The 14,525-nt window shown below is 40.4% G+C and overlaps 1 protein-coding gene across 1 annotated transcript in view; it reads right to left on the reverse strand.

Moving 5' to 3' along the window:
- Positions 1-14,525, reverse strand: part of raver2 (ribonucleoprotein, PTB-binding 2) — a gene marked incomplete at both ends in the record, with an annotated part of 74,626 nt that overhangs the window by 28,633 nt on the left and 31,468 nt on the right. The window contains 2 exons of the mRNA XM_080505709.1: positions 3,263-3,427; positions 4,516-4,823. Of these exons, the coding sequence (XP_080361835.1) occupies positions 3,263-3,427; positions 4,516-4,823 (473 nt within the window). The remainder of the gene's footprint in view (positions 1-3,262; positions 3,428-4,515; positions 4,824-14,525) is intronic.

Here is a 14,525-nt window from a genome sequence, read left to right on the forward strand (position 1 = left end):
TGATCATATCTCCTTTTCTCCGTTGCACGGTGTGCTTACACTAGGTTATCATGAGAGTGTATTCACCAAGCAATGAAAAAAAAAAAAAAATCAACTCACATGTAACGCTTGCTTGTGGGAAGTAAATAAAATAAATACTCCCCTCTGACATCATTGCCTGATCGATACAGTCCTCCTGACATGGAAAATGGATATGAGAATGTAGTCATGTCACAGTTGGATCATGTTACAGACTCGCCCTTTGTCTCACTTCAGAAAAGCACCTAAAATTCCTGCTGCAGGTGTTCCAACACAAACCAGCAAAAACACATAAGTGATGAATACAACTGTGGCTCATAATAAGATTTTCTGATTTCTATTCTGTGAAAATTCACCTCCCCATGAACTGAAGCAAATTGTTTGAGCCACTTGCTCATAGTGAACATTGTTCTCCTCAGTGACCCGCACTGTCTCAATCTGAACTGCTGTTTTGTGCCACCGCACCTCCTGTCCCCCCCCCCCCCCCCGAGCCATCGACATGACCAAACTGCTCTATAACATAATCAGCACATTTATGGCTGCCTATATGAGACTTCTTGGTTTGATTGACATCCTACGCCTCTTCACCATTTCACCCCGTCTCTCCATCTCTCTCCCTGTTCCCCTCTATTAGGCCTGAGACTGTCAGTCCTCTCCTCCCTCACCCCTTCCTCTCTCTAATAGGTCTGGCATTCTCAGCTCCGTCCTCCTGTACTCCCATACCTCCTTACACCTCCATCCTGCTGTCCTTCCCTCTAATATGGTTGACATTCTTTACCCTCACCTCCCTCCATCGCTTCTGGCTGACTCAAACTAAAGTGCTGTCTGGAGGGTCCTTTTGTGGGTAGCAGAATTACAGTGCTCAGGGCCAAAGCCACAGGTTAATTGCACTCTGAAAGGAGGAAAAGTGCCACGGGGAGTAAGTTTTACCTGCGTGCATCGAGGAAAAACAGAGAAAGTGGGTTTATGTAAGACAAAATAGAAGTGATGACAACAAATACATTCGGCAATGAAGTTAAAATAAACCAATTTTCTTGGCAGCTCAGGCTGACCACTGGCAATAGGAAACCTTCCCAATGGTGTGAAATAGTACTTTTCGAATTTTCCAACTTGGAGCCCCCCAAAATTGTCTCTTTGAAAGACTGCAGGTCCCCTCTACCATCTATTATTGGCCAAAATCTGACAGAGAAGTGTTTGACCTCACTGAAAACCGGTGGATCCTCACCAGAAGAAAAACAATAGGGACTTCTGCGGGTCTCTGGGAGATTATAGAAAGTGCCTCTTGTTGTGATTTTATTTTTCATGCACAAATTTCTCCCTAAAGTACTCTCCCAGTGTCACCAAGGAGGGGCTCAACTCCAAGCGGCTGCAATAAAGCAGGTGATTAGACGACGGATGGATGAATATGTTGTTGGGCACAATGAGTCAAGGCAGATGATATGCAAAGATGTGTTTGGTATAGAAACAAGACAATCCCACATTACTGACAGTATGCTGCCATGCACAATGGTCTATCATCTCAATAGATATTTGCATGTGATAATATAATAATATAGAATATAATTTGATACCTGCACATGCACTCGGTTATTGTTTTAAACCAAATCCCACAGTAAGTACTGCACTGTACTGTAGTGGTTCACAGTCGAGGATATTGACAATTCGGCTCTGGACTTTTAAGGTCTTTCTGAGTTTCCATGTTTCCCTGTACATGGGTGTTTCTTCACCAGCTCAATGTTAGTTGAGTGAATCTGTAACTGCAAACTGACTTTTGTTGTGAACAGGCTGTCTGGTTGTTGGTTCCGTGGGGTTTGCTCTGTGATGGGCGTGTCTAGGTTGTACCCTGACTGTAGTACAGTACATGTAAGCTGTGATGGACTCCAACAACCTGCAACTCTAAGATAGACAAAGAAGCATTGAGGATGGATGGTTACCTGCATAAAACCAGATCAATACAAGCCAACAGAAAACAAAAGAAACCAAAAAAAAATACTCCCCCCAGATATTGATTTGCAGGCAACTGCTTTTGGAAATAATGCCCAAAGGCACTTGTGGACATGGAAGACCCATTTAAAGTTAGACATTGTCCAAAATATATTGCACATGAATTTTATAACTTTGACTGACTTTCGCTTTCTGAGTTTGATTGACATCCTGTGCCACATATTGTATAATTTCCTTTTTAGCATGAAATGCTAATCATTTTGCTTTCTAATTGCCAAAATAGTGCAGTACGGAAATCAGGGAGCAGAGTTAGTATGCAGCAAGGATTTGGACCACCCTGTGATAGCAAATCAAAATTCAAAAATGAATCTGTCTAACACAGGCAGGTTTGAAACATTAGATAGTGACAGCGCTTTTATGTAATAACATTCCTGTTTATGCTGTTTTTGCATCATGTTTAGTGATTTGTAATGCTTGATAAGCTTTGTGTCTTAAGAATTTTAGTACATACATGCTGAGATGCAGCAACACATTTGCGCTAGCAGAAAGTGTACTGTATATAGAAAATGCTGAACTATAGGTCAAAGCCTGCTGGCTCTGCAACGGTGAAGCAACATGAGTTAAACACCCACAAAGCATCATGGGACCCGGATGAGGTGGGAGTATTGATTTCCATGTGGGAGTGGGGCAGAGGGGTGGAGTTAAAACTGGAAATACAGTGGATGACAGATACCCGTTGAGTGATGTTCAAATGGGCTTGTGGGGGAGGAGGAGATGTAATGGGGCAAGGTGAATTGAGCAAGTGAAAAAAAACAAAAAAAACATGGGCAGATGACTACAGTCGGTGGGAGAAAAGAGGTGGTGGTGGTGAGGGTCGTCCAAGGGTGGGGTTCGTGTCACAGCAGCCACACCTCACCATGGCAACGGTTGCTCAGTTATACTGTGAGGTCAGCCAATAAAATAGCTGCATTTTAAATGAATTCCACTTACCTGTGGTGCTAGATTTGTCAAAGATGTGTGAGTCTGTGTGTGTGTGTGTGTGTGTGTGTGTGTGTGTGTGTGTGTGTGTGTGTGTGTGTGTGTGTGTGTGTGTGTGTGTGTACAATATGAATGAGCACCATTTGCTTTATAGCTCTGCTCGATGATCAACAATTTACCTTATTACTGCCGACATTTAAAAAGTGATATTTTCTTGAATGCATGTTGTTGCAGTCTTGTCCAGGGTGTATGAAATCACCTCAATTTGAATGATTTGATAAATCGCTGTGCAATGCAAATATGAAGCACAGCTGACTGTCACCTGGCAGAAGGTGGGCTTATAAGTCTCTGAAAAGAGATGGCTCAGTTCTTCAGAGTCGCACAGGTCCAGCGGCAGTCGGTCCACACACAGACACCTCGAGTGCAGGTTCTCCTCCTGACTCAGCTGGTTGACGTCCATCCACTGCACCATCAGGGAGCGATCCCCCTGCAACAATGACAAAGATGACAATGAATATGATTGTTTGGATTGTCAGCTGGTTTCATACTCCCACACTGTGTGATAAACACTGTTTTAATTCTGCATTGCATAAGTGAAAAACAAAATGCACATCAATATGGTGTCATTTGCGAGCGCTCGTTGTGGACCTATTTTTGCCTCATTACTAATGCAATCAAAATAAAATTGTAGACATGAAACTGGGAGGAGAAAGGGTCTTTTGCATTTCTTCTGAAAAACATTTTAGTATTCACACAGCAAATTCCACTTTTTTATTTCACCAATCAACCGAAATCATAGTCAGCTGGCAGTATTCACTCTGATTATCTGTTCTCCAATGTAGCGCCAATTTCAACCGTGATGGATAATTACAAGATTGAGCCAACTTTTGTGGAAATAAAGGACTCACAGAAAGTCTGACCAAAGATAGCAATAGTCTTCTTGAATAAATGTGGTGCTTTAGAGGAGAAGCGTTTCTTTTTTAGAGTTGCATTGGTTTCACCCACAGTCCAAAAACATGTAAGTGATGCTAAATGGTGGCAATAAGTGTGAATGTGGGCGTTTGATTGTCCGTTTCTCTTTGTTTGCCATGTGATGGCCTGACAACCGACCTGTGGTTACACTGGTTTTCACCAACAATACAGATATTGGTGTTAGGTTGTCAGTTCAAGTGTCTGTGGTAGCTCTGTGATAAACCGGCGGCCTCTCCAGTTTGAGCACCTTGTCCTCAGTCTAATGTTTCATTGGTCTACTGTCACCCAAAGAGAGATGGGTTGATACTAAAACACGAGATACTTGCTATTATTTCACATTATATAAATGCTTAGATGTTGTTTTGTATTCTTCAATAATCGAATCCTTTTGAATCCGAATCCAGCTACGTAACAGAAATAATGTGGTTTGAGTTCTGCATGGAAATGTTTTGGGATTCTAATGAAAGGGAAACTTGTTGACTAATTAGACAAAATTAAATCTTTAAAGGAATGAAGCAGAATCTGAATAAGCGATTTGGTTTCTGACTCCAATGATGCTCGTAATGTAGCACCAGAGCTGCTTAATCTTTGGTCTCAACGTACCAGCGGTCGGCCCAGCAGCTCCGAGCGGGCTCGAGAGGCAGAGTCCTTCTTCATGTATTCAACAAACCCATATCCTTTGGAGTGGCCTGTCAGATCGCTGTACACCAGGAAGGAGCGCTCAATGTTGCCGTACGCACGCACCAGCTCCTCGAACTGCTGGGCGGTGAAGGTGTGGGGCAGGTTCGTGAGACAGAGCAGGGAGTCAGTGGGCTGCAGGGTGACGTTGATCAAGCGTCCGCGGACAGTGCTGTGATGGAGGGAGCGGATGGCATCCTGAGCCTGGTCCCCGTTCAGCAAAGTCACAAAGGCTGGAGGAGGGGACATTATGGAGACAGCGACGGAGAAGAAAAGACAGACACAGACGGGCACAGACACGGAGAAAGAGATGCACAGACATAAATGGACACACACGCACACACACACACACACACACAACAGACCCAAACGTAGATGGAAAGCAGACACTCAAAAACAGGTAGAAAGCGGTTCATGGAGGATGCAGGGTGGAGACATACAGTCAAAGGCTCAAAACAACTCACATGAAAAGCAGAGGAAATAAATGACGGGCCAAATGTGTCAAAAAGAATAAAAAAAAGGGGGAGGGAATTGGACAAGAACAGCCACATTCACAGACACACAGTCATAGAGACAGACAGACAGACATATACACAGAGAGAAAGACAACACATTAGCTAGAAAGCCAATAGGGAGCCACTATGTAAGGGGAATCCACTGTGACACACACACATACACACTGTATCGCATCAAAATACAACCACGTGACTAATAAATCTGAAACAATAAGACTTATGGATACGTCAGCTACAGGTAGGAATCCACAGATAAATGATAAGCAATTTGTTTACTCATAAAATAGTATTTTTAAGAAGAATAGTACATTCTGCCTGCATCCAATAACTGAATTGCTGTCAGATCATTCAGCTGAGAGCTCAGCAGATTCCTACAGCTTGATTCTGAGGAGAGTTTATAACGCTAGGATATTTTAGGTTAAGTTACAATCCCTCCTTAAAGTGCTTTTGAAAAATCAATGTCACAAACAATCTAAACAGTTAATGTTCTGCCCAAAGGAAAGATCCACATTGGTTAAACATGTGTGAGAAATAAAGTATTGAACTAAATGAACTCCAGATCATATACACATGAACATTGATTTGAATGTGTGTCAATGAGAGAAAGATTATCGGAAATCTGAAAAAAAAGATACATTATAGAAGGTTTCTGTGTGTGTGTGTGTGTGTGTGTGTGTGTGTGTGTGTGTGTGTGTGTGTGTGTGTGTGTGTGTGTGTGTGTGTGTGTGTGTGTGTGTGTGTGTGTGTGTGTGTGTGTGTTCAATAAAGACTACAAAAAAACAAGTCAGACATACAAAAACGTAATGAATTTATACCAATACACACATTAAAAAGGCAAAGTCCAATGGCCAGTTTAAATCTAACTAAACCAGAAGTGGAGGAGGTGAGATTTCCGCAGTGGTGAGGTTGGATAACACGAAAGCTTACACAATACTGTGAAGGTGGATCCACTCAATGTATCTGCCTCATAGGTCAACTGTAACTTCAAAACTGAGGTGTTGGTGAAAATGTGGTATTTTGGCATTGCAAGCGGAGAAAATGTTCTGAAGGGTAATAATTCCCACCACCTGCTTAACCCCTCAATGTCCAAAGTAAATCTAAAAGCAACACAAAAAGTATTTTGTGTTTTGCCAGCATTTCTGAAAAGAGTAACAGAACAAACCACTGAGAGATAGAGACGTCTCAATCAATTAATAGGTTGAGCCACACACTTCTACACACAACATTCATAGAATCAAATTAATGACCGAGAATCTAAAACAATAAAACACCCTTTTGAGTAATTCCCTATGTTTCAGTAACATGTAATGCCGATTGGACCATCCTGTATATCTCTCAGAGTTGATAGAGTTCAGTCCACAGCAACTACAAAAACCTATGGCTACGTCTGATATCCGAAGGTAACAGGATCCCCTTAAATTGCATACATCTCATCATGCAACTGTTGCTGAAGGACAAAACAAATAAAAATGCAATTTAACATCGAGAAGCAATTTCTGAGATTCCCTATCACCATGGTGACGTAGGGGAAACGCTTTCTCAGGGGCAACATCTTTCATACTACGATTGGACACATTTCCACCGGACTGCCTCACTGTTGTGCCCTCGCCAGATAACGTTAAATGTGCAACTTATTCAAAATACCCCCGCCACACATTTTACTGTGTCAAGTACAGAAGAAAACAAAAGTATTCAACTTTTCATGCCCTGCTGATATTTTGTAAAGATGATTTTTTTTTTTTTACACTCTGAGCTTTTGACCGAGAGAAAAACATCACTGTGCCTCAGGAAATCACTGCTTTGTTCAGGCAGAGCTGCCCCTGTGGCCATGCACCTGCATGAGAAAACAAGCCGATGTCTTTTATCAGAGCTCCAACCTCACCTGCTGTGATCATGACCCGAAAAGTCATGCACCTATTGTTCCTGGAGGAGTGCTTTAAGAGCTTCACCGCTGTGCAGCATGTGCTGCCCTCGGGTACAAACCGGTTGCTGCTGGGATAACTACAATGCTCACAGTGCAACTGTATTTAGACAATGATAGATATTACTTGAACATTTGTGCTCCCTCTGTTATTATGGTACCTTGTTCCACCATAGTTCAGTCAGTCAATCTGTAGCTTTTGCATTTAATTACATTGTTCAGATAGTGACAATAGTGTTAATATACTTGGCTTTTAATAGAAAACAGAGCTATGGTGTGTTTTGAAATGATCAGAAAGCAATAACAGATAGCCTGAGTATGTAGCCATACTTCTGTACTGATTATGATAGTGGGTATTTTTAAGTTTGAACTTTATCTTTCCCCATACCAGTACGAGACAGTGAAGGGTAAATGAGGGCCTGACAACAGTGATGGATTAGATGAAAATCCCTTGAAGTTCTTGTCTCCCATTAACTGTGACAAGATGGAGACGTCCCAAACAGCGCAGTCAATATTAAAATGAAGTGCTGTTGAGAAAGACAAAAATTAGAGCGGCTTCAACCTCAAACACTGAGAAAGCTACTGAACGTGTTAATTTCTTCCAAGTCACATATAATCAGTGGCGCGGGGAAACTCTCAGTTCTCAGCATTGAACTCCTCCCTAACGAACAGTGGGCAGCCAAATGAGCTTAATGTGTATCTTAAGGCACATGAGGCGAGACTCAGTCAAAGACAGTGGCGTTCACTGGCATTTGGACGTAAAGGCTGGATTTAATTAGTTGAATGTCATTCAACACTGAAGCCATACCATCTCCAGATAGATAGATAGATAGATAGATAGATAGATAGATAGATAGATAGATAGATAGATAGATAGATAGATAGATAGATAGATAGATAGACAGATAGACAGATAGATAGATAGACAGATAGATAGATAGATAGATAGACAGATAGACAGATAGATAGATAGATAGATAGATAGATAGATAGATAGATAGATAGATAGATAGATAGATAGATAGATAGATAGATAGATTAGCTACTAAACACTGACTATGAGAGCAATCTCCTGCTCTTACTCTTGCTAATCTCTTGCTCTCAAATGAACGAATGTACTTGACCACCAGCAGTGTATTTACAAGTGATTTTTGGCTCTAAAAGCTTCTGCTTCAAAATGTGCCACGGACCATATTTACCCTTGTCGAAGCTTACTTCGTCTCTGTGGCTTTCACTTCAAGACAGCAGGTGCGGCCCTCCATTTAGACGGCCAGTCCCTTGAAAGCCAGATTTTAAGTATCAAAAATTGCTGCCAGAAAGGCTAAATTGTTTGGAGCATGCCCCTTCGAGATCCAAAGTACATATGAAGGAGAGTAAAGTGAAATGCAATTTCTCAAACCATTTCTGTACCATGATCACTTCTTCATTATTAGTGTGTATGTATGAAAACTCCCACATACATACCAGTGCCATAAATTCTGCAGATATAAAAACCCAACGAGCCATATTCAGACACTCCCACTTTACCCAGAATACAATTGGAGATAAGAGTGGTGATTTGATTGTGAGTTTGCTTGTTGCTTGCAAGATGACGTTTTACTTCAGTTGATGATCTGTTCTTCAATCACTGGAGTTGCTACGGACCATGGCAATACCCAGTAAAAAAAAAATATAATGCTGAAGGCTACAAGAACTCCTTTAAAATAATTTTTAAAAATGGCTGATAGGATTTTGTCATGTCAGAATTATTTTGGTGGCTAATTGGGAAAATGGAACCTATTACTAAGCTCAGTTGTACGTGAGGGGTTTTGTTTTTAGGAAGAATGCCTGCATTTCCAGCATAAACATCTGAAGCGTGCGGTAGATCTGGAGGTGGCTTTATTGTCAGGTAGAGCATCTGTGCAGACCTGCTCACGACCATGTCTTTCATCTTTCATCAAAGCTTCAATAAGAATTTACATAATGGACCAATCCTTCCCAAAGACGGATCCGACACAATTTCACTTAACCAATGAGAAAGTTGCTTTTTTTTGGAATTCTCATGAATTGCTAAATAATCTACAATTATACATGATTATACATGCAGATGTATGAGGTGGAATCATATTTTCTGTATTGATCTGCGCGTTGCTTTTTTCTGCCCACGTCTGTGACTACTGTCTTACTTCAGCACCTCTATTGCCATGTTCCTCTGTCCATCTTCAAATACACCTCCGCTATAATCAATTTTCTCAAACCATATCTAATACTCTTACACATACGCTTGCACACTCAGTAATGGATCTCCTGCTCTAAGCTAAGAACCTAATCTGGTTTTAACCCTCCAAGTATGCTACCTAACATCAGGCATTAGGAAAGATATGGAGCACTCTCTCTCTCTCTCTCTCTCTCTCTCTCCCTCTCTCTCTTTTGATTGCCTCTAATGACACAGTGCAACCTGACAAGTAGCAGCTGATGTCAAATCATGCACAATTTTAGTCCAGTAGAGAAAGGAAGACACTTAAATAACTTTGAAAATAATTTTATAATTCACTGCACGGCAATCAGTGAGTGGGCTACCAAATCAACTTTGACAACAACAACAAAAAGAAAGAAAGAAAACCATCCCAAAAGCACAGCATCTTAATTATGGGTCTGTGCTCCTGAACATGTCGATTATTTCCTATGAGGACTGTGCAGAGGCGCAGGAAAAGAAAAGAAATCTTCCGTTGAAATCCCCGCTAAGACTGCAATTCTTTTGTCACATCCCCTCATTGAAGGAGCTAATTAACGACAGGGGAATTGCGAGTGAGGCGGCGGACCCCTGAAACTCAAGGGGCTGGCGCTACGTGTTGCATGCTGGGAGATCCTGCTGTTTCATCTCGGCCCCGAGGCCAAGACAAAAGTCCCAGGTGGAGCAGAGAGTCTCAATGATAAACAATCCAGTAGGCTGACTTAGAAAAGTAATTACTTTAAATTATATCTTCATGTGATGACATTTAGCATGACTGAAAATACCTGGTACATATATGGATTATTTACATATATAGATCATTGAAATGTTTCAGTTTCTAAAATGTAATTTATTACAACATGTTCCCATACATAATATTCATGTTCAAATAGCATAGTGTTGATATATGATGATTATATTTGTATGAATCAGTAACACAAAAGCAAAAGGCTCAAGCTGTGGATCATAAAACAATTAAAATATATTCTCAGTGTTTGTTTTGTGTTGTTTTTCATTTTTTGTAACTGCTGAACAAGCTTATTAAAAGACATTCCTAATTTTTGACAGACAGATTCTCCCCTTTTACTAAAAGTATTCACCTTAAAAAAAAAAAAGAATAAATCTGATCCAATGGCAACATTTTGGAATCAAAATTCACATGGATTCATGTGAATTTAAAAATGATAAATTTCACTTAACCAATGAGAAAGTTTTTTTAAATTGTTTTAAAATTCCTTTATCCCAGGGGTGGCCAACCAATCAGAGATCAAGAATCACCAAAATGACCGTGGTGCTTCATAAAGCCACATCATACACATGTTGACTTACAAACAAATCCCCACTCTCACACAAACACTAAATTACATAAAAGGAACAAGAAGAAAATCACTCTACTCGAAATACCCTGTGTTCTTCAGCTTCATTTTGCAACTGTGTTGTCCTGCATTTCTTGCGAACTCACTTCCTCTCACCTGAACAAGCACAACTCCTGCGCCTCTGTCGTTCGCTCTCCCGACTGTTCCATTTCTTAAAGGGTTACACGCACTCGCAACAGAAAGGAAAGGAGCCGCCACTCCTCCCTCTCGCTCACTTAATGCTGTTTTCCGTCAATGGCAGGCAAATTTAATTTGGGCTGAAAGTTTTATTGACAAGATTAAACTGAGTGATGCAATTACAAAAGCCTTGTAAGAACCTTGATCACTATTGGCACACTGGTAATTCAGTGGTAGCATTCTCTGCTCTCACGCAGGAGGCTCGGGTTGGAATCCCGAACAAGAAATATATATATATATATATTTTTTTTTTTTTTTTGATCAGCTATACCCCAGGTAATGGATCAAAGAGCAGCACACTGTCAGGCAAAGAGCGGCATGCGGCCTGCAATCCGCAGACTGACCTCCCCTGCTTTATCCCCTCAAAGCCATATTATGTGCTAAATTTCAATCATATACATTTCTGTGATCCTCTTCTTTGCAAAAGGTGAAAAAGGTTCTTGAATAATAATGTCAAAGACTTTAATTGGCTTCAGAGATAAAAGGAAACCAGGCGGGTGAAGACGGTATCTAGAAAGTACAGCGTCATTGCAATGTCAACCTGGAGTAAGGCCATTTCAGTTCTCTATATGTGAAAGTACAGTATGGAGTAGAACTGACAAATAACGCAACTCTGAACCCTGACTTGATGTTATATCATCTACTGCTTTGAAAGATGGATTGATGAGTTGGTGAAAATCTACCCGAGGCTGGCTTGAGTTTTCACTGAACTCAGACTGACTGTCATTTCAAGTAAACCAGCCCCAAAACACATTCATTTTCTAAAAGGGATTAATTAAGTATTTTAATAACGTTGTCATCTTAATAAGTGCTCTCTATTCACTAGCTGTTTAGGGTTTATGAAAGCACTGTATTTAAATTGAGTCAACACGGGTTGGAATTGAATAATAATGAAGAGCCCCACCGAAGAAATTTACCACCAGCCACCCCTGATGTAGCTCTGAACACGGGTCTTAAAACGGACACTCGGGGTCCTCAAAGCCTGGCGTTTACCTCGAGCACACAAGCCTCGAGGTTGTGCTCCATTCATTAGTTTCACTTTAAACACGAAAGACTTTGCAGAATTCTGATGGCAAAGCCAACAGAAAAGCAACAGGAGAGTAACCCTGTTTTCAAAGCTTTTGGTAATGAGGACCTCAATTTTGTCTATTGTTGACACTGAGAGCCAGTTTATAACAATACATACAGTTGACCCCTACTCAGCTGACTGTGGGTAAAAGGGACAGTATACACACAAACACACACACACACACACACACACACACACACACACACACACACACACACACACACACACACACACACACACACGCACGCTTTGATCTCAAACACTCGTTGTCGAGTAAAACACAGTTAAGTGAATAAACAAATGAAGATTAAAAGTACAAGACTATCTGTGGTAAAACAGTAAGTATACGTACAAATGACACTCACAAAAAACAAACAACAAACTCTTCTTTCAATCTTTCAATCAATTTTTTTCCTCCCTGCCTCTCATTTCCACAGCTTTTACATGTGTGAACACTTCAGACAAGCTGCATCCTCCTCTTACTCTTTCTCTCTCTCTCCAGCGCTCCTCTCATCCTCAGAGCCCTTTGTTTTCTAACATGTTGGCCCTCCTACACACTTCTCTCCATAATCACCACCTCCTCTCTCTCTCTCTCTCTCTCTCTCGCGCTCTCTCTCTCTCTCTCTCTCTCTGTGAATCCCTTCACCGTCCTTTAGCCCTATAACCACTACCATGACCAGGGCTAGGGTGACTTCAGAACTTCAATAATATCTATTTGCTCAATCAAATGATATTGTTAATATATCTATTATAGAATACCTATTATCAACAAAGGTTGCTTGGCTACTCTTGTTGAAAAGACTGCAAGTACCACAAGGATATCAGGATTTTGTATCTGTATCTGTAGCTGAATTCATAAAACAATGATTTGGACCCCAACATGATAAGCTCTAAGCCTTTTTGGGAGTCCATTTTTGCTGTATCGTTTATCCTAACTTTAAATGGTCTGGCTTGTTATTTGGCTATGAATTTCTTCAATTCTTTTTCACAGAAATATGCCCATACCCTTCTCTGAGCGAAAAATTTGATATCAGCAAATAACTCAGTATTTAGGATTCATTGGGTTACATTTTCAAGGCAAATTAATGCAGAGTATTGAGTCATCTTATTTCAATAAGACGTCACTGTAAATCTTGATGGCAGCATCACATCTCAAAAAGTTGTGAAGTGCAGAATGAGGCTGGGAAAGGACGTCATACTGAGAACTAAGAACTGAACATTTTGTGAACAATTATGTTGTCAGTAACATGACTGGGTATAAAAAAATGCATTTTAAAAAGGAAGAATATTTCAGGAGTTGAAATGAACAGTGGCACATCAATCCTTTAAAAGGAAAACTGTAGTAGTATCGTGGCCGTAATAGTGGTTGTCAGAGTATATACTAGTAATGGATCTGAGCATTAAAATACATGTATATACAGTTCATGTTTATCAAAGAGAAGAAATACACACACACAAACACATGCATGCACTCTCACATACCCAGGGATGGATTAATTTAGAGGAATAAAGGGTTTGATGATGGATGAGATGCATAAGAGGAAAAGCTGAGTGTATCTAACGCTCGGCATCTCTTCAGCCGGCCGCCCACTCCTCCACCCACAGCTACATTGTTCACTCAGATGCTCGGTACCTTGGTGAAATTTTTTACTGTAAAACACCCGTTTACTAACGTTGTGCTATAAAAACATATAAAAATAGCCAGAAAATGTGAAGACATAAAGTAATTCTGATTCAAAGCGTGATTTTAATCATCAATTTAAAAAAACAACACAAAAAAACAAGCAATCCTTCAAGCAGCCTGTATGTCTGACACTGCTGCTCCAAATGTGTTGGGACAGTGAATAACTGTGATCATTATTTTTTTGTTGTGTATATAATCCACCCCTTGTTGGACTCTGTATCATTAATTCATCATTTATTGATCCCTCCCAAAGATCACGCCATAACAATTTCAATTGTGTCCATCATGGTCTGCCCGGTTTGTCTCTTCTTCACTCATCAGTCATGCAACTTGACATTTTAGGTAAATCTTAACATCCATCCTCCTTCTATCAATTTGGTGCAGGTGTCTAACCACTCCTTAAAATAAATCTTTTGTCACGTCTCCTCTTCCTTTCATCTTTTTTGACTCACTTTCTTGTATTTTATTTGTTTTCTGTTGGTGCTGAGTCCAAAAATACAGCACATAAGTAAATGAGCTCTCAAAAAGACACGACTAATTATGGTCGATTCACTGTGTGCAAAAGGGCGCAACATGAGAACTAAAACAGAATTTCAATCAATTCTCTAGCCAGTTTCAAGCATCTTGAATCATGAATTGAAGCTCTTTTTTATACGCGGAGTATGGGAGGCTTAAAAGGTCAATCAAATCACAAATATCAACAACAACAAAAAAGTTTGACACACCATTCCAGTATAAAAAAGATGAAACTGAAATGTGCAAGAAAATGTATTCATGAAATGGATTTAAAAGCAGGCAGAGATAAGCTGAATTGTTCCTAAAGATAAATCCATCATTGAATATGTTTCTCAAGGCAACACAGAGGGTTTACGTCCCAATGGCGTCAATGTGAGATGTTACTACAAATTGGCCTTCAGGCTTTAAATGTATTTTTATCCCGAGGCCCCATTTATACTCAACACTAAAAGTACAGACAGATAC

The sequence above is a fragment of the Blennius ocellaris genome (genome assembly GCF_963422515.1).
Source record: "Blennius ocellaris genome assembly, chromosome: 12".
NCBI classification, from domain to species: Eukaryota; Metazoa; Chordata; class Actinopteri; order Blenniiformes; family Blenniidae; genus Blennius; species Blennius ocellaris.